The following is a 23,585-nucleotide window of genomic DNA, read 5'->3' on the forward strand; positions in this document are numbered from 1 at the left end:
TGTTTTACTGACCTTATTTTCCAAATCACTGTGAATTCAATAATTTAGCCCAACCAACTTCTGCTTTTTATCACAAATGTGACAACCCTAAACCAAAATTTCCCAAGCGGCTGGATATGGGATAGTAGTATCTATGTAGATTTTATTTACTGTCCAAAGCATTTCCTTAGAATATTTTAATCGCCTTTTTTTTTTTTATTTCCAGACAGTGTAGTCTTGGTTATTCCCAACATCACAGTATCAAAGGATTGGTTTATCTGGCAGCAGGGAGAAACTTTTTTGTAAAGAGGGGGAAGAAGAATCATATTTCACTCCAAGCAGTCTGCCTTCCTGCGTAAACACTGGGGCTTTTACTTTGAAAGCAGATTTCCCAGACGCTCGCGTGGAGTAGCGCGTTCCCACGGGGGAGGAGAGGTTGGGCTCGCGACAGCCCGCAGATCAAACTTTAGTTCTGAAGTAAAGAAAGCCACCGTATGTTGATTTTTACCTTTGTCACTGAAGAAACTTTTCAAAAACAGCAGCTTGTGTTCGGTTATCGGTGGAAAGTTTTTAAACTTCAGTTGTCTGGTGAGTGAGCGCGCGGCTGCAACTTCAGGACCACCGGCTGTCCAGTGTTCGCGTGGAGATCCATCAAGCAATTTGGGTCGACGGGATGTCGCTGTGATAGATGACGGATTTAAAGTGGCTGGAGAGGAATGCACTCGACCAGGGATGGTGAGTTTTTTTTTTTCTTTTTTTTTTTTTTATGCCAACGTTTCATCCGCTCTGTGTGGAAAAATACGAAGGAACATTTGAAAACGTTTGAGCTCAGCAGAGTGCTGAGTGTGCAGAATGTGGAGCTGTGCATGTGTGTGCAAACTGCAGGGTTTTCATCTGTATTCCAGGCAATTACTGTAGCAAGTCATAACTGGCATTACATAGCAGTTTATCTTTTTCTGTGTTGCAGAAGTTGATATCTAGGTCAATGGGCTTCATAATCAGGGGCGTATAAAAGTGACTCTTTTTTTTTGACTGTGGTGGCCAACTTGGGCACAAAGTTTTGCAGGGTTGGCATGAAGTTTCTGTGCGCACTAATAAAGCTGCCATTTGTTTAAACTTCATATCCCTACCAATCATAACTTCTGTATGTAATGAAAGGAACTTGCCTGTGATTGACTGGCCACAAGCCTCTTCCGACTTCCAACCAGACAATGGATGGATGTTGTGTTCCTGTGTATATTTCCCACGTCAGAGTAGCAACATAATTCTCCTTTACTTAAATCTTTAAGAACTCAAGAAGACAAAGTTTGTCCAAAGTTATGACTTACTGACAACGGAAATGTGCCACATTGAAATGCAATGAAAGCTACAAGCAACCTGTTGCAAAACAGTTTAAATAGTGAACTTCTGAAGCTTCTGACAAGGCAAATAGCCAATCATAGTTTTGGACGGTTTGGCCTCAGATTTAAAGTGGGAGTCATAACACCTATCTGGGTGTCATCTAACAACTAGTATACAGGTTATCTCAGTGACCGGATGAAATCACCTATAAACATTTGACCTGAGTACCAAACAAGGACTTTAATTACCTCTTTTTTTTCACCACTGTCTTCCCAAAAAACAATGTTAACTGACTCAAGTAAATGTACTCTTTTGTCTCGTCATTGTCGTCTAGTTTAGGTATCGAAAAGTAACCAACGTTCCTCACAACCTTAGGATAAACTAGTTGATGACACCAGTGTTTCAATACAGTGTATGGCAATACTGATGTATCTGTGCAGTCCACAATATAGGCCCAATGAGATCCAACATTTTGAAACTGAAGGTTCCTGTTTAAACTCGATTTATCTCTGAATCTCTGTCGTCTGTCGAAACAATCGATTGTCCCTTTCAACTAATTTTTTATATTTTTGGGACATTTTGTTTAGATAATGTCTTGATATTTACAGTTCAGTAATATAAGAGTCAGAACCAGTCTGTCTGTTAATCTGTTTGTTTATCTAAGGCATAAATTGAAACTGAGTCAACATACAGAAAGGAAGAAAGTACAAACAGTTACTGTATGCAAATAGCTTCTATCGAGATTTTTACATACAAGTATCAAATGATCGTCTGTGGTGAGTTATGCATTCTGTCAAGACTTTTTTGTGTATATATAAAGTTGGATAATTGTTTGCTTTGAAAGTAAAAACACTGTTTCCCTATCTGCGGACCGTCTGTCTTTCAAAGCGTCTGTCTCACATTTCAAATTGGTTCCATATGCAGAGCAGACAGACTCCTGGTTTGAAATGCCACATGGAGGAAGTCTCTGCCCAGTGTTCTCCTTTTTTTTCCTTTCTTTAACTTTTCTATTCTCCCTTGTTTCCTTCTCTCTCTCTTCTCTTCTCATTTTCTCATGTCTTATTCTCTCCTTTTTTCTTGTTTCTTCTTTTCTTTGTCATGCTGATTTTAATCTTTGTGGACATTTTCTGACTAAAAAGCAAACTGAAGGTACTTTAGTCTCTGTTGAAGCTTAATTTGTAAAAAAAAAACAAAAAAAAAACAGACCACAATGATTTAGATTGTTGTTGAATGCTGAGGTAAGAAATGGAGGGGTGTCAAGAGTTGCAGCCAACAGCTACCTTTACTTTGAAGCATTTGTTTGACATGTACATTTCCCGTCCAGTCCGCTTAGGATCTGAGGTCTGACTGCCTCCTCAGTTACTGGACCCACATTGGAATTCATTTCTGGGCACACAAAACCCTCCAGACCGACATAGTTGGTCTTTGTATGTTTAACACCAGGGACTGCTGCTGCTGCCCTGCTGCCACTCATTGTGTTCTCAGCTGGGCTTTTCCTGCTCCTTTGCTCCACGTCCACGTCCACGTCCACGTCCACATCTGTGTGGAGAGAGAGAAAGAAAAACAGAAGGTGGAGGACTGGCTTTCACTGATTGGAGTGTTTCCCACATGCCTTCACACACTGCCTTAGATTCTTTTTAAAGAAGCACACTTGTTTTGTTTCTTTCTTCCCTCTCTCTCTCTCTCTCTCTCTCTCTCTCTCTCTCTCTCTCTCTCTCTCTCTCTCTCTCTCTCTCTCTCTCATTCACACACACACACACACACACACACACACACACACACACACACACACACACACACACACACACACACACACACACACACACACACACACCACAATTACATCAGATGGCACTAGGACCCAGAGCTCTTTGGTTGCTCTGAAATCTGTCCTAAACTCCACGTTTAAAAGCAACTTTATGGAAGTTTCAAGAGGACCGCTGTAGTCGGTACGACTTATCTCCTTGCTGATATTGTCCTCAGCATTTGTGTGTAGCATTGTTTAACCTAAAACCATCTTTTAATGGGATAACGTAGGCTAATACTGTCAGTGAATCTTTGATGTGGAAAGGATCTTAAGGTCTGCGCCCCCCTGTAAATTCCTGTAGAACGCAAAACTGATGGAGGTGTTGGCATGCAATAAAGAAACCATAAAACATGAATAACCTTCCTGATGGTCTCACTTGCTTTAGTAGCAGGTCATATATGGTGTTTTTTTCACACATGCACAAAACTCTTAAAATGTTCCAGAATCTCCAAAGGTAAGTTAAACTTCAGCTTATATTATTCCTGCCAGCCCCTTCGAAAAATTTGTGGGTGAGGCAAGGAGAGCCGGCGTGTGAACACAGCAGGAAATATTCAGGAAAAATTTACTGCAGAGTTGATGGCGTTCATAACACGCGACCAGTGCCAGACAGGAAATAGGATGCAGTATCTTAATTAATATCTCTATTAAGGAATCTTAAGTAAAATGTCTTGCTGCATTTGCAGATATTTTACTTATTACAAGCAATTCTGGCCTCGTTTTTTTGCATTTTATATCTTTAAATAAGATGTTTTTTTCTGGACTTGCCAGGTGAATGTGGCTTATATTTAGTGTAATGACGAGTTAAATACCCTTGCAATGATTTGAGTCTTTGCAGTTTGCTTACTTTTATGTACGTAAAAGGCTCTTGTGGATTTGTGTTTCTTGAGCCTTTTAGTAGTTTAGGAAATATTGTACATTGCTTCCAGCCAAACAAACATACTGGGAGATGCTAGGAGCAGCTGGTTTGCCATTTGTAATGGAAATGATCCATGCAAAAGCAATCATACCTGCATTTCTCTCAGTTAAATAAGCTTGGCAATTCTAAATGACAGGAAACGTCAGCCTCATTTTAAAACTCAGGTTTCTTGACATAATTAACAGTTTTGCCTGAGGCAGCACACAAGCTCAGTAGGTTACAATGCATGCACATTTCACACACACAGAACCTCCTGCACACAGACACACACACATTAATGTATGGATGACCCAAGGCTGAGCACTTCTGGCCTTGTTGAATTATGAATGACCCATGGAAACTCTGCTTGTGTCACCTGGAAATGAGCAGCGTCCTGCAAAATGACCAGAGAGGAAACAGAAGCAGATCAACCTCATTTTAAAATCATTTTTATTGCGTTCATATTTGGAGTTATATGTCCCTAGAGGTGAGGCTGTAGCCAGAACAGTTACACCTCTGCGTTCCGTTTATTATTTTCTGACTCAGTATATTCAGTTCGGCTAACCCAGAAAGCTCAATTACACATGTAACACTAACTGAGCTGAACCAGCACAAGTGCACAATGAATTACATGTTAATCTGGTAATAACGTCAACAACTAGTACTCGAGTACCCATCCTCAGCTTTTACATGCATCTTGAATGTCTGATGATTATATCTTTGAGAACAGTATTTGTTACCTCTATGACATCGGACTGCCAGGTCTCGAAATAATTCTTCCAACAATTTGGAAACCACACGTTCTTCAGCAATGGAATGACAATTTTCTAAACACTTTACTGGATAGCAATAATGTGATGTGGTTTTGGAATATTGTTCTCTTATGCAATTGTTTTTCTTAGTCTTAATAGTGTGTTTATTTTTTTGTTTTGTACTGCAAATTACCAAGCGGCAACCTCTGGTGTTGAAAAATGAAGCCAATGTGGAAGTGCAAAATCCTGCAGTTTGTCGATTGACCGCTTGAGGCTCACTCCGAAAGTCACATACACACCACAGCAAAAATTAACATGTTTACAGCCTGGTACTTAAAACCAAATAGGTCCAGTCTCAGCTCCAGCTCTCAGCCTGTCGTTACGTTGACTGACAGTTAGGCTGAGACAGCTGTTGCCGATGAGCCTCAGGAGCCCCCTGCAGGAACAGATGGGGGACGTCACTCAGGCTTCTTCCATTAATATGTACAGTCTATGCAAATTACCTATAGGAGGACATAATAATAAAAAAAATGAAGCCTATGTAACATTAAGTCATTGGTGAATTGTAAAGCAAGTGTCTTCAGGATGTCAATTGTGGCAGTGTTTTGATCAGCTGTTGTTTTATAATCTGACGAGATACGCATGAAACAAGCTGATCAGAAGCAGCTGATTGGAAGACTTCATCTGTTTGAGCAATGCTACAAACAAAAGCCGTAATAAGACTTGTAGATATTCTTTAGCTGGATTTGACTGCTTTTTTTTTAGTAGGTGCATTGAAGTGCAAGATTTCAGAACAGTTTTCAATATAGACACTCATTGTCAGCAGCCGATATCTTCACCCATAACTAATAAATGATTTCCAGGCCTGATAGAGCTTTTCCACAGCAGACCTTTGTCACAGCAGAGGAAAAAGGAGTCTAATTAATGACACTAATGATGAGTCACAGGAACAGTTCCCAGGAGACGACTTCTACAACAGAAGGGCTCAGAGACAGGTTGACCTGACTGGATTGCAGTCATTATAATTAATGTTATTCATGTCACCTGTGAAATGCCCACAGGTTTGCTTTGAAGCTCTTTGTGAAGAGCTTTTTAGTTTTTTGTCAAATTTGGCAGCCCCTAAGCACAAAAAAACAATACATCTCAGCTCTTTGCCGATCTTATGTACGTGTCTAGTTGGCCTAGTCATCCTACAACCTGTGGTCTTGTGTGAGCATAGTGCAGAATGAATGAGTTGCTGCTGTCTGAAGCTTTGCGACACCGGGCCTTTGTAAAGCGAGGATCAACTGGACAGAGAAGAATAGGAGAGACCTCAGTGACAGTGTTTCAGAGACACTCAGTCTGCTGTGAGTACAACTCCAGGAGGGGACACTGTCCAAACAGCCATCTGCTGCTCGTCTCTGTGCGGAGGCAGCTTGTGTATCTTTGAAACACTCATGATGTTCAGTGTGACTTGTTTAAGTAAACCAAGTGGTGGGTGGTGAAAGAGGAAGACAGACAGAGATGAAGGAGAAGGTAGAGAGGGGGGGTGTTAACAGGGAATAAACAGAGTGACACATAAAGGCTGGAGTAAGTATGGTAACACAGTGCTGTTTATAGTCTGCAGTGGTTTTTATACTGGAGGTGTTATACAGCTCAGTGCTGAAAGACATTTGCTTTATGATCCCTGATGGGTTTTCACTGGCTGTGTTCCTCCGTCTCCTCAGAGCACTTAGACAAGGAGAGGTAGTCTTGTAAAAAAAACCAAAAAAAACCATTGCAGAGTAGCAATGTCACTCTCTTTCTCTCTTTTTCACAGTATCTATCCATCTGCCTCTCAGGCACACACACACAGAGCAGCTTGCTGGGAGTGTGTGAGTGTGTGTGTGTGTGTGTGTACGTGCAGGTATGGATCCCCACGGCTTGTTTTTTTTTTAAAAATGAAACTACCAGGTTGGTCGCCACACCATAAAAATTACATCTGTAAAGATTGTTTCTGCAGGTGGTTGTGCGGCAATGACTCTACAAAGTCAAAGGAGGACAGGGCAGAGTTATGGGAAGCTGAGCTAAAGAATGAGAGCCAAAGTTGAACAAATAGAAGAAAAACTTGGGAGAAAGAGGAGACAATTGTGTCTAAATAAACATTTAATCACTGTAAAGACAAGCAACATGACATTTTCTTTTATTCATTTTTATGAAAGATGTGGATTAAAAACAACACACTTGAATGTGAGCATAAATATTTAAAAATACAGTCAGACAAAACCCTTGTAGCCATATTACGACTGCCTAAAGCACGCTGTTGCGCAAAGTGATTTGAGGTGTGTCCGTCCACGCTGTTTGCTGTTTATCACTGACTGAATTTGAAATGTCAGCCTCTTTGTCCCCTCTCTCCGGCTGCACCTTCCTCTGATGAGAATGGAATGTACAGGGGGGAAACAGATTCAACCACATGTGCACTCCCTTTTTGCAGCCATATGGAGCAAGCATTTTTCTGCTACAAAGTAATTACTTTCAGAGCTGCGATGTCTGGGCTTCATTCTACATGCAGCGAGGAGGAACTTAAAGCATCGGATCCCTTATTCCTTTGCCAAAGACGAAATAACATCAAGTCTGTTCACTCACAACAAAGCCTTTTATCAAAGCTCTTTCATTTTTGAGGTGAGATTGGTTAAACAGAAAGAGATGTTTTGTGGCCAACCTATGATACATTTTTTATTATGAGGTAGCTTTTGGAAAATGTGAAACAGCCAAGGCCAGTGAGAAGCGAGTCAGATGGATTGTATTTTCTATAGGATGACGTGTTTTGAAATAACCAAAAAAAAAAGGTCCCCAAAGGAAATAAAGTTAAAGATGAATCACCACATACGTTCATAGAGGACAGGACTGGTTGCTAAAAGAATCCTACTTGTGTTAAGGGATGAGACTTGTGTAAGGCTGTACCCAGCTCAGCATTAAAGCAGTCAAAGATTATTGTTTTCAACATGAACTCACCAAGCTTCTCTCATATTTTACCTCTGCATAGCACATTTATGACAGTCAGGAATAGTTTGGTATTTTTTAAAAGTGGGGTTGTTTGAGGTGCTTGTCAATAGTAAGTATATTAGCCACAGGTTGGAGTGAAGCTTGGCGATTCATCGCTGCAGACGTTGTCATTTATACCACGCTATTTACCTAATTTGAGCCAATATTGAAATAATTGACGTCTTTTTTAGCATAAGAGAGCAATTTTATTTTGGCACTACTGAAGCGCACTGATCAGCTGTTTAGGTCTGCGATGTATTTCCTATAGCTCCAGTGCTGGCACTCCAGACAGTCTCTCCTCAAAGGGGCGGAGCTGACCAGCATATCCTTTCGCTAATATACTTATTGGCAAGTACCTCGTTCAACCCCACCTCAAAAATACTGAACTATCCCTTTAAATATCTACCATATTGTCCTAAATGGACGTAAAGGGGCAGCTTGAATCTTGACATGCGATTCTTAAATAATATGTAATGTCTAATATTAACTATTTCCACCCAAGTTACGCACATAATCTTCTCGAGGGAACCTATAATTTGATTCAAATTCCAGAATATGCAAAAACATGCAAGACATACGCAGACAGGATTCACATACTGGGTCCCTTCTCATGCAGAGACACAAACAGACAGGATAGCTGAAGGCCTGTGAGTGGAAGATAGCCTCCCATCACACGCTATAGCCGCTCAAATGACATAAGATGGTAGACAGGGCAGCGTACAGACATTGAGACTCACACACAGAGTCCTAAGACGAGGTCTGACAGCTGCCACCACTGAAACAAAAAAGAACAATACACCTGTCGTAGGGTTGTACAGTATCTTTCAGCATCGGCAATGTGACATATAAATAGGTTATGTCTCAGAAGGGCACGCAGTGTCAAGTCAAGCGGCAACCTGAAATGAAAAATGAAGTAATTGCGGTATTAAAAAAAATAAAAACTGCAGTTCATCGAGTGTCCACTTGAGGCCGGCTGCTGAGACCTGGAAGTCACATACACACGGCAGTGTTTCCCACACATAGACAATACTTGGGCGGGCCGCCCAGGTACATTTATGGCCGCCCGAGTACATAGCCGATCTGTTTTTATTGATTTTTTCATTCATTCAAAAAAATTGCTGCGTGTGCGAGAGCGTGAGTGCGAGCGGGATAGACATACATTTTATGCAAAATACACTTTACCACGGTTTGCTAACACTAATATGTGTCCCTAGCCCGTCTTCAACCTCCACAGTTATGATAAAAGTCCATCCTCTCCGTCTTTTGCCTGCTCCACTTTTCAGAAAATGTGTGCTCAAACAGGCCGTTTGGAGATTTTCCCTTCATGACATCACAAAGGGCAGTGACCCCCCACTCCCACAGCTAGGTGTTTGTTCTGCCCTCCTTCTCACCGGGAACAATTGGGCATGAGGCGAGCTATCAAAGCATTAAGCATTGGTAGTGATTAACAGTGCCTGTTTTCTATATTTGATCTGAAATCCTCCTAAATTGAAAAGCGTAAATTGAAAATACACACATTTTAAAATGCAGTCAGACCAGATCTTTCACTCCTTGCCTTCTCTTTCTTGACTGATATGCTCATATTACTTACTAACATTGAAGAAAGGCGATGCTCTCTCTAGAAGGCTCCGCTCATTTATTTTTCATCTTTCATGTGTTGTCATCATCCTCTGACTCGAGCAGAAAAGAAGCTGAACAGTTGCTGAATGCATTCTGCATCTTGGTACAGCAGTTTCTCCTTTCTGTCGTCTCCCTTCAATTCTTTCTCTGGTGCCCCGTCGTGTGTGTTTGTGTGTGATTATGTGTGTGTGTGTGTGTGTGTGTGTGTGTGTGTGCTTGCTTGTGTCGGTGGGGAGAGAGAGAGAAAGAGAAAGAAAGAAGATCTGACTGGTTTCATTAAGGTCCACTCTCAGCTGACAGCCTTGTGTTGACAGCTGAGGGACACACACACACACACACACACACACACACACACACACACACACACACACACACACACACACACACACACACACACACACACACACACTCACACACACACTCATTTTTTCTCTCTGAATCGAAGATGTTCTTTTGCCCTCGTTTCCTTTTCATCTCGTTTCTCTTTAACCCCTTTCTTTAGTCTCTTTTCAACAGTCACATTTGTTTGTGAAAAGAATAAACAGCTCTCAGTTGTGTATTGACACAAAGTCAATGTAATTCATGGGTTTTTTTTCCTCAACACGAAACTTGTTATACTTTCAAATGAACATTGTTATTTTGAGCATTTCCTTATTCCTCTCTGCGCTCCTGTTTTCCTCATTTCTTTTTATCTTCCAGATAAATAACATTTTCTCTGCTGTCAATGCTTGTAGCAACACAAACTGTTCCATCCAAACTGAAAATAACAGAACTAGTGGTAGTGGTAGCTATCATAATCATTCATGTCATGTATTTAACCCAAACTAGACTGGTTCTGTTTAGTTATATATAACATGATGATAATGATCAGTAAATCAAATGCTAGGTCTTCCACTAACGAGTACTTTGATAGTCGACTAGTCATCAATTATTAAAACGGTCAATCGACTGATTCAACGTTCAAAGACGCAGCAGTTTCATTCTTTTCCATCACTGTGACTACAGGGAGACACTGTGGAGGTTTATCCACGGTGCAACTAAAGGGACAAAAAGCATGCGATTAATCAACGGGGGGGAAATTAATGCAATAATTTTAGAACTTCATTGGGATGAACTAGTGAATGCTGATAGTCCTACTTTAACAAGTGTTCGTTTAAAACTAAGGATTGTGTTTTTGTGTAGCCTGGTCACTACAGTAATATGGGAGGAGTTTGCTCCACTGTGTAGTGATAGAATGAGGGACTGAACATGTGTTTGAGAGAAAAATCACTGCCTGGCTGTAACTGTGGACTGTGAAGTTAAATGTTAATGATAATAAAAAATAAATAAACAGTCAGTTCAAATGCTCGTTCATTACCGACATGCTCCAGTGATAACCTCAAGCAAGCAGGTTAAGCGAGTAAGGGAGAGAGTGTGTGTGTGTGTGTGTGTGTGTGTGTGTGTGTGTATGAGGTGCATTGTTTTCATGACTGGAGCTGTGGAGAAGTGTGATTGGTAGCTGTAGGAAACAGCAGGTCATTTATTGTGTGTGCAACAATAAACACCCCAACTCTTCAAGACTCAAGCTGGGCTCCAGTGACTTACTTTCTGCTTGCTGCTGACTTAAAGTGATGGGGGCTAGCACTATTAACACTAGGGCAGGGTTCGATCCCCAGCTCCTGCCGCCACGTGGCCGATGCGTCATTGGGCAAGACACTTACCCCAGAAGAGATACTAATAGTGCAAGATGGCTCACTCCTCAGCTCTGGAAAACAACGTTATGTCCGTGCACAGCGTTGAAAAAACACATGCAATGACGAAGCAAACAAATCATCTATGATTCCATTTTGTCTGCAACTAATTTTGTCCCTAATTTTTGACAACAACGCCAACAAATTGTTGCACTCTTAAGAAATGCTGAAACAATAAAACAGAGGAAATTCATTTTCTGTGGCTTTACAGTTGAAAAAGTTTCACCAGAGTTGATCTGTCTCCTCCTCAGTCATTATTTCAGTCCCTGTCACTCACACACACACAAACAAGCACACACACACTGTCCTTCTCTCCATAATAAAGCATGCTTATTAGTGAATGGTTGATGCCCATTAACATATGCATGATTTCTCTCTCTCCAGGGACCGAATGTCTCTCAGATTGAATTAAATCAAACTGTGTTAACTGATTATTCAGTGAGTCTGTGAATCCCCTTTGATCCAGTTGGGGAGATATTCTTTGCTCATACTGAGTGTGTGCTTGTATCTGTTGGCTTGCGTTTGTGAGTGACTGTTAATTGTGTATTCATGTGTGTGTGTTTGCTGACTAATTGAAGAGAGCGCAGACAGAGACCTTCTGACCTCATAAATTTCAAACATTATTGCAGCTTTGATGCCTCTATTAAATATTTCTCGTTCAAACTTCAGTGTGTAACAACAACTCCCTGAGGTCCTCATATCAGCATCATTCACATAGTGTAAAGCGTCATCTCACATTATAGGAATCATACAATCCAGAATATAATAGGGCTTTCACACTTGCAGAACTCCTGATATTTGCCGGAGGAGCTGTATATGTGAACACAAGAAGTCAGGAGTTTCTCCTGTATCCATCCCAGAGCCCCTAGTATTTTTTTGCAGCAAGTGAGCTCATGTAAGAACGCAGCAGGATATTCTCCGGAGAATTCACCTCGAGCCAATAGGAGGGGGAGAGATGTGTATATCCTGTGACTGCTGCACGGTGCATAGACCGTATGCACACAACCGCTACGATCTCCGTGATTAAACGGCTACTTTGTCTTTTCTGTTCAACAGTATGTTGTTCTCCACTCCTTTGTCGATGTTGTGATTCTGTTGAACTACACATTGCGTTGATATAAAGGCAAATATTCTCATTATAGCATCGTATGGTGGACTCTGATAGTGATAGTCTCTCACTGTGAGGAGCATATGTGAACAGCCCGGTCAGTCGAATATCCAGAGCAGTAAGTCAAACCAGTATATAAGACGTAGTCTGTTTTTTAGCGTCTTGGGGAAAAAAAGGTTTGAACCGTCTTCCTGTGTGACATCTCCCATTGCATTCAGCAAAGTCCACATAGTGCAGTTTCTGTGCAGCTGTGTTGCTCTTTCTGGTCTCATCTGTTTTTGCAATGTGAAGTTTGCAATCCTGCCAGCTATAAGTGCAGTAGTTGAGCCCTCAGCCTACTGTGACGTTGATAGTTGGGGAGTAGAGACCCACTGCCACTGGGACCATTTTACCTCGAGTTGCACTGATCATAGTTGATCTTTGATCCGCTCAGATCATCCCCCACACAACGGACCACATGTGATCCGCAGATTTGCAAAAATGTATTGACCTTGTGTAAAATAAATGTACTGTGTCTTCATGAAAAGACAGCAGTGTTTAATCAGTGCATGTAGACGACATGGAGGTCCGATACCGACTGTCATACAAGCGCACTAACTATTTCACTCATCTGTTTTATAAATTACAGACTCATTAAAGTAACCCCCAATTTCCACATACTCCGTGCGCGCAGTCCGTCAGCGCCATGGTTTTGCTCCAGTGAAATAGTTTGCACATACATTTTATAATTTCTTGCATGAGTTTTATAATGCACAAACATCCTTATTTAAAGCAAATGTGTCTTATGCTCCAGGTTTAAGTCATTTTACCGACACAAATCTGAGCAACTGTTTTTATTTCAAAACTTCTCGATGGAAGAGAAAGTACAAAGACAATGGATAGTGAGAATCACAAGTTACATCGAGCCATGAGGTAACATTCATTTAGAGCAAAACAGTTTGAGCTGTAGGTAAAACTTGCTGGATCATATCTTTATAAATGTTACCACCAACGACTACCAACAACTGCCCATACCGTCTTGAAACATGTCTCATTTTGACGATGCAAGGCTTGTTTGAGTATTTTACATTGTGTGCTTTTTCTTTGAAGAAATGATCTGCTATTCTCCTGTACAAAGGTCTCATAGATGAGACAGAGTAATGAGACAAGTCTTAGCTCAACACTGTCTCACCCCTCCTCCTCCTTCTCCTCCTCTTTGTCCTCCCCTGAGGCGAGCTGGCTGCAGCACCTGTTGCGTGTCTTGACCCATTGCTGCAGAGCTCACCTGCAGCCTGTGCTGGGAGAGAAGAAGAGGGAGGTGAATCACAAGAAAGAGGACAGAAAAAGAAGCTCTTATTAAAAGCTGTCAGATAGTGAGACACCTGGCTTGTTGGAGCAGGTAGGAGGTTATTAGGGGAACACCTGTATATGTTTTATATAGACTGAATATGAGCGTGTGGCGGGGGAGTTGTAGGCCTTCAGCTGGTGTCAGAACAGAGAGAAAAGTGGGGCCAGATGAAAAAGACACAAATAACTCAGACAGACAGACAGACAGGCTGACTGACTGAATACTGGATTAATTAAATGATTAATTATACATTTAACCGATTGTATTTCTGGAGCCGACTGTCAGGGGCGGCAACATAACACTGTATAGGACGGCTGTTTCTCAGCTGGTGGAGTCGGTCGTCTCTCTACCGGAAGATTGGGGATTCAATCCCCAGCTCCTGCAGCAACATGTCCGATGTGTCCTTGGGCAAGAAACTTAACCCACAATTGCTCCAGCTGCTTCGCAGGCGGCGTATGAATGTCTATGAATGGGATTTGTTACTTCTGATGGACATTATACAAAGCAGTCTCTACCATCAGTGTGTGAATGAGTAGGTGTGACCTGCAGGGTAAAAGCACTTTGAGTAGTTAGAAGACTAGAAAAGTGCTACACAAGCTCAAGACCACTTACCATTTACCATTCATAGTCTGCTAATTGTACACTTCCCCAGATAGAAGATCTCTTATGTCCATTCAGGATGATAGTGGTAATTAGCACTGAAACACAAACTATGACCATCTTCCTTAAGATAATGAATATGGTGTTCATAATTTATGCATGTGTTCATCATTACTGCACGACCAAAACTCATACAATGCAAAGTTTATCATCACTTATATGACCCTTTAATTTAAACATCTACATTGATGTTTAATGTTTATCATTCCTTACCTGACGTTGGAACATTGCGTGTAAAAAAAACTTGAGTTAGAGAGGTCGATCTAGGCCTCTTTATCTTAAATCTTACAAATGAATGTTATTGGGTTTTTACAGGGCTTATCTGCAGGTAAACGTGCACAACAGTAGAGTGAAACAGTCAACTCTGTCATGTAAAACATAGTGTGTGTTTTCAGTGTGCACATGTTTCCAGATCTCGCCTTTGCCTGTTGACCTTTGCCGTGGACGTACTCTGTGTGTGTGTGTGTGTGTGTGTGTGTGTGTGTGTGTGTTTGTGTGTGTGTGTATATATAGTGCAGCAAAGTGTGAAAAAACCAACAGAGTATCAACAACCCACACTCATGTTGACACTGTCACATTAAGCTATCCACTGACCCACAGCACTTGGGCGCTAATTAGCGTAGCTCCGGCAAAACAAGTGTGAACAACGAGGCTGATGTAACCTGAAAAGTAGAGACGGCACACCGCAGGCCGAAGACGACAATGTGCTGTGATTTATTGGTTTAAGAATAATAACGTCAGTGTCCTCATGTCAGGTCTCAACTTGGAACAATTTATTTATCCAATTATTTATTACTGATTGTTGATTAACGGTGAATCTTTGTCACGTAACTGAACACCAAAAGAGTCGTTACAGCAAGTCTATAAGACAACTGAGTTAAATACTTGATTCTGATTAGCCAGCAAACAGCAACAGTCTGCCACCATTGTTATGAAGAATACAGCATTACCATGAAGAGCAGATGGTACTGAAGCTGCTTTGACAGACTCTGGAGGACTTAGTGTAATCATATCAATCTGCTGAAAGAAGTCACTGAAGGACACTAATAAAAAACACTCATAACTTATTACACCTTCATGACTGGTGCCAAACAGCGTGAACTACTTTTGTACTACTTTGTTTTTATGTGTTACTGCTACTGTTTGAGGCTTGTTGTATAGAGAATTATCTTTGTGGTGGCCATTTATATGAAAGTGATGGAAGGTGATAGGAAAGGTTGACTTAACTAATTTTAAGATATTTCCATATTTCATGGTTAATCCGAAGAAGAAAGATTATCACTCTCAATCGAAGTACACATCAGCCCCTCTCCACATTCTTAAATCCTGACTTTGTAATGGTTCTAAGGGTTATCTTGTCAGATTTTCTTGTGGTGTGACGTGTGTGAAAAATTATCCGTTCTGATCGAAGGATGTTAAAGCTACCCTGCTCTAAAATGATAAACATTAAAATGTTAATTTATGATCCAATCTCCTGTTGTGTGCGGTGAGTAGGGAACACAACAATAGGGAAGGAAGCTGACTGAAGAAGGGACAACAATCTGATTCAATTTTTTCTCAGCTTCAGCTCATGCTTTTAACACGTACAGCTCATCTTCACACCGTCTCCACGTTGTCCGCTGTGTTGCACAAAAGTCGCCTTTGACCTCAAGACATTTCGCAAGATTTCCATTGAGAGTCAGGACTCTGGTTGTTTGTGTAAGTATAATTGTAATCTGTGTGGTGTGCTGTTATGATCCCGTCATTGCTGTCCACTCCCTATAGACATAAAACTGTTTAATTTAGGATTATTTGTCGTTAAGTGTTGGGTCTTGCACATTTTCAAAATCTGTTATCTGTGAAGATTCTTCAAAATCTAGTGTGGTCCAGGCTTTAGGAACATTATTGGCCTTGATTTGAGATGCTATGCATATTTTGCACATCCCTTTTTAATGCTGTTGGACTAAAGGTAAAACAAAAATGGAGGTGAAATGACTTTAATGCTACCCTTGTGGCAGTGCAGTGAGGCAGAGGCAGATAATCTTGCAGATTATTGCTGTGAAATCCAACCCAGAGGCGTGAAATATAAAAAGCCATTAAGAGGTCAGTAGAGTCTGCCAATCCTCTCAGCAATGATTACATTTATTTAGTGTAATTTTCCAAAGTCTCACACAGCGTCCTCTCTGTGACATTAAATTGCACCATTTAGCACTTTAGGTCGACGGAGGTCTGATTAGTATTCATCCCGTTGCCTCTGTTCATAGTCTCAATGCTGAAGTACTATTCCTTATGGCGTATACAAAGAAGAAATACACAGGGTTAGGTATTAGCAGAAACATGCCATGATCATCACATTGGGCTCTCACTGCTGGTGTAGAATATGTCGGGATCTTTCAGTGACTGGCCTGGTTCAGGGCATTCCAGTCCAGGGCGAGAATAATGGGATCCTTTCACAGGTGGAGGGATCTGGGAATGTCGTTAACGGCTCTCGCATGGTGAAGACGTCTCAAGGGTCTGAAACATTCCTTCACTCTGCGTTCACCTAAATGGAAGAAAAAAAGAGAGGAAGCTAAGAGAGAGAGAGAGAGAGAGAGGAGGCAGATATCTGGGTCAACCTGCAGAGAAATCAAAACAGCAGCTGTTCACCTATATCTGCACCTATAGGTGAGAAAGAAGTGAGTCGTTCAAATGACGCTCACACTGGTTGGTTCAGGTTTCAGGTGCTTATGTCTTCTGGGCATTATTCCAATACTTGGGAATGAAAGGAAGCTTGGGAGCGATGGTTTATGCTTCCTCTACCGCTGTTTATCTTTCCCCTGAAGACGGAGTGAAGGCCGCCCTGTCTGTAGGTGAACCGCCAGCCTTAATCAGGCCGCTTTTATTCATGGTTTTCTGTTGTGATTGTTGCTTTTTGTAGAATAAACGTTAATGCTTTTGCCATTATTAGATTAAAATAATGAATCTTGATGAATCAAATTAGAGGCTGTGACTAGTCGGGATTAACCACAGTTTGTTAAATGTTTAAATATTTAAAATGTCTCATATTGAATGGGCACTTTAACACAGAACTCCAGAGCTTTTAATGCCCAGTCTAAAGCAGACACTGGAGGAAAGTGTGTTTCTTTGACCTACTGCATTGGCTTCATTTTTCAACACTGGCGGTTGCAGCTTCAGTTTAAGGTGATTGAATGCTTATTGAAAGCGTAGTACTTTGCTTATCTGCCTCCACCATCTGTGAATGAATGTGTTTGTGGAAGCTTGGTTGCTGGTCCATGTATCCTAAGTGCAGTCCATTTACTATCAAACATTCTTTATTGATGTGTTACCTTGGTAAAAGTTTTCCTGAGTGAGTTTATGGTCTCAGTTGCTACCTTTATTTATGATAGAGCGTTGTGTTCATTGATGAACACAACGCTAACCCATTAAGAGTTGATAGATAGCTTTCCAACCTGCCCAGTTTTTTTATTTTTTTATTTTTTTTTAATTAATTTGGTCCATTTTGAACGACGGTCCAGTTATTCCAATGCCAGGGTCCTATGTTAATTTAAAACCATCTCATTGGATGGCAATCAGGAGCCCAAATTCAGTAGCCAGTCAGGTAAACACATTATGACTTTTCTGATCAGGGATTAGCATAACATAATAAAACAAAGTTCTATTTATACATGAGTGTCTTTTTAGTCTGCCTCCATCAAACTGTTACAGCTGTAATTTAGGCATAACGCAGCATTTGCTCAGTTATCAACATGTTGACCCTCCCTCCTCTCCAGTCCAAAAATATGAAACCAAATGTGTAAAAAGCTATAATGCCTAACCTACAAAACATTAGTGAACAAACCAAGGCTAGTCGTTATCATTTATATACATTTACTCATGATCAGCAGAGTGTGCTTCTAAAGTTAAAACACAAAATGCTTCACAAATCTCAATACATAACCCGACTCGTAGGTCATTGCAAAATACGGGAGGAGTCAGAAGTTATTAAAGGAAACGAATCATTTTTTTTTACAAAATGAGTTGCAGTAATGTTCAAAACAAATAGTTATGAGGTGTGTTTAATCTGTACAGTCAGTGGTGAACATGTGGATGTGTCTGAGAAAGAACAATAACCGCAGACAGATTTTCATGAAAAAACGATGACCGCGCATAATTTAATGAGATAATTATGACCTCGGACCTGTCAAAAATTTTGATGAAAAACATTGACCTCATCGTCAGTCAGGCTGAGGGCCAGAGAGTCAGAGTGTGAATAAAGGATGTAACTTTCACTTCCTTAGTTTTTAAACAGGCTATTACTAATTGGTTCTGTTTCCCTATTCCTAAAAGATTTGGCTGTTACAATTTAGAGCCCCTGGACCTGTTGCTCTCAGGGGATAAAAGGCCGACCCAAGGGTGGCTCTCTCTCTCTCTCTCTCTCTCTCTCTCTCTCTCTCTCTCTCTCTCTCATGCCACATGCTATCACATCTAACATCATTTTCACATTTCTGACCTTGTTACATTTTGCTTCACAACACCCCACACTCTTCTTATGCCACACATCCACATTCACTCAGTGACCTCACTGACGGATGCACTCCATGTTTGCAGTTCTCATGTCATGACTTTCCTACCATAAATCATTATTATTTGCAGTTAATGGTGTCCTTTCTCATATTGGTCACGGCCCTTAAACCAGGTTATGGCAGGGAAAGCAGCAGATCTGTGTAGACAGAGAGTGCACCAGGCCAATGTGCAGCTGATCCTACTGATGAGCCTCCAGCCAGGACACACCTCCTGCAGCGATCATACCCACTAACAAGAGCAGCAAGCCAAAGGGTGCGTTCGAATTGTCATTTTTGCTTAGGAAGGTTCCTAACTGAGTGAAATGACCCGGAAGTATTTAAGTGGCGGCCATGATAAGAGCCGTTCGAATTCTCTAAAAGTTAAGGAAAGGTGGGTCAGTGCTTCCTTTATAACCTCCTTTAGCTTAGGATAGCACTGGACCATCTTTTACCAAAGGAGATGAGATATGCCGTCCCACAATTCCTTGCGGCCGCAACATTTAAAGCGAGTCGCGCATCCGACCGTTCACGATCCCTTCATGTAAGGGATAAAAAGATAAGAGACATTTTTATCAGATGATGTTTTAGTCAACGTATTTCCTTCTCTTAAGAATGTTTTGTGCAGTTGTACATTTGTATGTTTAAAACATTATGTATATCTTTCAGAAATGTAAGAATTAATTTCATACAATCATATTTATGTTGATGTTGATTTCTGATTGGACAGGAAGCTGATGGTTTCACTTTTGTTACTTGTAGCCTGGTAGTCTATATTGCTTTTATTTCAATCCCAACCTTGTGGTGATTAGGATTATTTCACCGGTAAGAACGCACAGGGGAAAGTTTTTTAGATGCGCTTTTTGTAGTCCATTTTCAGAACATTGTAGTTTCAACACGGCAGACCCCACGTCATTAACCTCCGCCGACCCGTCGCATTTAATGACGTCGCCTAGTGGTAAATGCGGTCGGATTGTCAGAGCAACGTGATCGCTTTTCCTTAAGTCCTTTATGAATTCTCCTAACATCTTTCCTTAACCTCATGACGTTTTCCCCGGGGTTAAGGTAAAGTGGATAGTGAAAGGAGATAGGAGGGAAGCTGAAAATGATCTCTGTTTAATGGCATCAAATGAAGGGTTCACAATATGTCAGGTACTTAACAGCCTGATTTCAGATTAAATAAAGATCAATAAAGCACTTTGAAATCCAACTGCTGGATCACTTTTAAAGAGCCTTACAGTTGTGTACTGCGAGGCATAGTGAGGCAGTGACAAAGTATTGTGTGAAATATTGCTTTTGCTTTTGCTGTGCATTGCGTGCAGGAGGCAGCACTGAATTATGGGCATGCCAAAATCATATTGGTCTCAGCTGGATAAGTCCAATTCTGCTGGATGCTCCTGGAAACATAGCCGGCTGAAACAAGCTTTATACTCTGCCGCTATATACATATTCAGATTTGTGCAGCATAAACAGGATGTTTCAGCTCTGCTCTCTTTCTCTCTCTCTCTCTCTCTCTCTGAAGCTGGAGCTGGATTCCTGCTTATCTTTTTCATTTCCATTTTGGGATATAAACACTGAAAAAGGTCGAACAACACAAGTGCAATATCACAGAAGAGAACAGGGTGACGTGCCAAAGCAGAGTTTGTTTTTTCTGCTCCCTTCCCCTCGCAGAGTGTGAATCATGAACGCATTTTGCTTTCTCATGCCGGGAGCCAAAAGTGCTCAGCGTATAGCCTTCAGTTAACCCCACAGAGTTCAGATCGCTCCTTTCTGTTCAGTCTTTAAATGCTGTCTTTGCAAATTATGGTGCCACTCCATATAATCATGGTTTTGTTGGTCTCCCTCTAACTTGTGTTTCTACCTTTTTTTTTCCTCCTCTTGTTTTTTTCCTTCCAGGCCTGGCGAGTGTGGTCAAAAGTCTGCTGTGGTCAAAAATGGCTTCTCCTCCTGTCCCCATTCTTCCTCCTATTCCTCACGATTGCTGTGATGACGACGACTCTCCCTATTCCTTCGCCAATCTTAAGCATCGACCGGCGGACGTCCCGAGCCCTGAGCTCTGCCGGGGAGTTCCGATCGAGGCCCGGGATCGTGGAGCTCCCTCCTGCCGTTGCCTTCCGGCAGCCTCTCGCTCACATCCACAGCGGGGCCTGGAAATCCATCGCTGAAAAAGAGACGTCTAAACACTCAGTGGCACCTAACCGTTTCGGAGACGCTGCTGGCGATGACAAAAACAGCATCAAAGAGAGGAGTCACGCAGACTGGCACAGAAATAAACACAAAAGCAGAGGCATTGCTTCTGAAAGGAAAGCAATCGCAGGCGCCAGCCAGCATCCAACCAGTCACCATCATCATCCCAATCTCCCGGAGTTTACCGTCAACAACACAGGCCCAAAGCTTAGAATTAAGCAAAGCAACCGCAGCTCTGTGGTAAAGCACACTGCACTGACACACATACGTCTGAAGCAGAGTAAATCTACAGCAGCACGTATATCTGTTCCTGCAAATACTCTGATAAGTGAAAGACAAGCTACAGACAGACAGGCAGACAGATGGGTGGATAAACACACAAATGCAGACGCACAAATACATGGCAGCCATACAACTGCAGAGCTATCTGAACATCACCACGCTTTGAAAAAACACAGACAGCTCTCTGGGAAAACTGACAAAGTCAATAAGGAGCAGCAGGCTGTGAAAAAGCCCTCGGGGGATCTGAGGAAACGTCGTAATCTCTCAGGGGATCCGACTGACGCAAAGAAGAGTCCTGGGTCGCTGGAGCAAAGAAAGGCTTTGTCCAAAGCAGAGGCAGCCATGAAGAAAGATGACAGTAACTGGTGCCGGAGCTTTACAGAGCAAGACTTCCCGGAGAGCGACCGCAGGAGGATCAGGATTAGTTCAGATCTCCGGTCTCTCCCCTGGCTCAGCGAGGATGACATCCAGAAGATGGAGCTGCTGGCTGGGGGAGAGGTGGTCAGTAAGGCCAGGGTGCCTGCACATGGACAGGTACTTCAGGTGGCACTGGATCCCCCTGCACACCAGCAGGTAACCAGTTCATCTGTTTTAATAGAAGTTCATTTGAATGTGATACAATGTGGAGTAATTATTATTACTTTTTTTTCATGTTTTTAAAAAAAAAAAGACATTTTTTTTGTCTCCCAGCCTCATGAGCTGACCATGAGTTATTAGCTGAACAGCTGTTTAATAACAAAACTGTTGCAACAAGTCAGTTTTGACCTAGTAGTGTCCTCAGATTTGTCCTGTCAGGTTAAATCAATTTTATTTATACAGGCCAAAATACTGAGCCTGTCCCAGAGAGATTTAAAGTATGACTCCTTTTTTTCCTAGAATCAGGGTTATGTATCAAATTGGACAGACGTGTACTAGGTTTTATACAGAGAAGACCAAGGTAACAATGTGCAGGCCTTACATGCAAGGGTCTTTCGTTTTTTCATTTCAATATAATAAGTATATTAAGTATAAATAATTTGTAGTTAAAAATATAAATCAAAAAGAAAAAGTAAATAAGAGTATCATGTAAAATGAAGATTTAAACTATATATGACCTCCTGTTGTTCAAAGTAAGGGCAGACCTGATGTTATTTATAACTACCAGCCAGGGTCTGGGGGGGCAACTGGAGCACTGACTTTTGCAGGGGGATATGAAGTTTGTGTGCTCACACATATGAAATACATTTATTTCTACATCTACTACGCATATCTACTTTAAAGTAACACAAGAGAATGGCAACATATAAATCTTAGCTTCATTCTTTGAGGACTCAAAAAGAAGATGTATGTCCAAAGTCACATTGCTCGCACTCCGTCTAACTTGCGCACAAAAATTAATCGTTGTTGTTTTGGTTCTGAGACATTGCTTGTTAGTCTGTGGCAGTGTGCAGGAGTTTGTTTGCAAATTGTTATGTACTCATTTGAAGAACCTGTCTCATGAAATAGATCTGCAAAGAAGTCATTTACAACTTAAAGTACAACAAAAGAAAATATACTACACTGACATGTGTAAAATGTTGCTACTACCCCCAGCCCCCCCCCTAAACACACCCCTGCTTCTGGCTTAAAATGAATTATTATTAACTAAGTTGAAGACAATGATCAAATTGTAGCCCCGGGCACTAAAGACTGAGGTGTCTAATAAAAATGAGTGCTCTCTTTGTATTAAATTAATAGAGTAATTTAACGCTAATCTTTGTTCCTCACATCAGCCTTCACAGGAGAGGGATTCCCCTGAGCATGGATCTGTCCAAAGACATCCAGAATCCCACAGTGAGCGCTGCCAGCGGGGGCGCTGCTCCCTGATCAAACGCACTGATGACTGGTTTGAAGTGTTTGCCTTCCACCTGGATCGGGTCCTGGGACTCAACAGAAGCCTCCCCGCTGTGCTGAGGACTTTCACCAGTGAGATTTTACCGTATCGGTACATCAGGGGTATCCCCAGACCTGTAGTTTGGTGGGATCCGGACATCCAACACCTCTCTGATGGAGACAACGACCAGAACTCAATACCCCTCAGCTGGATCCAGTACCAGAAGCTGCTGCAGGCCCACTGTGGGAGTGAAGCAGACCCGACGTCAGCACCCTGTGTGGGAGTCCAGCACTCAGAGTGGGGCAGACTGGCTCTCTTTGACTTCTTACTGCAGGTAAGAATTGTCTGTTTCTCTCCTGCTTTTGTCAGATGGAAGAGACGACCAACCGCACACAGACATGACATATTTCATTATTGTAATTATCTTTTATTTTGAAAAATATTGTGCTTTCCTTCCTAAATTGGATGACATGAGTCAGGGTTATTAAAGGGAGGATTCCAACTTGAAACTAGAAAAGAGTTTGG

General features: G+C 41.6%; 1 protein-coding gene and 1 long non-coding RNA gene across 2 annotated transcripts in view; one reads left to right on the forward strand and one right to left on the reverse strand.

The window, feature by feature from the left end:
• Window positions 1-349: 349 nt before the first annotated feature.
• The window catches only part of gask1a (golgi associated kinase 1A), a 40,722-nt gene continuing 17,486 nt past the window's right edge, over window positions 350-23,585 (forward strand). The window contains exons 1-3 of the mRNA XM_029277919.2: window positions 350-714; window positions 20,636-21,781; window positions 22,960-23,394. Coding sequence (XP_029133752.2) covers window positions 712-714; window positions 20,636-21,781; window positions 22,960-23,394 — 1,584 coding nt within the window. The 5' untranslated portion in view covers window positions 350-711. The remainder of the gene's footprint in view (window positions 715-20,635; window positions 21,782-22,959; window positions 23,395-23,585) is intronic.
• On the reverse strand, window positions 9,824-20,739 carry LOC136179864 (uncharacterized). The gene is made up of 3 exons (XR_010666796.1): window positions 20,601-20,739; window positions 16,568-16,770; window positions 9,824-13,511 (listed from the first exon to the last, which is right to left on the reverse strand). It is a non-coding gene; the product is annotated as an uncharacterized lncRNA (long non-coding RNA).

Source organism: Labrus bergylta, chromosome 8 (assembly GCF_963930695.1).
Source record: "Labrus bergylta chromosome 8, fLabBer1.1, whole genome shotgun sequence".
Lineage (NCBI taxonomy): Eukaryota > Metazoa > Chordata > Actinopteri > Labriformes > Labridae > Labrus > Labrus bergylta.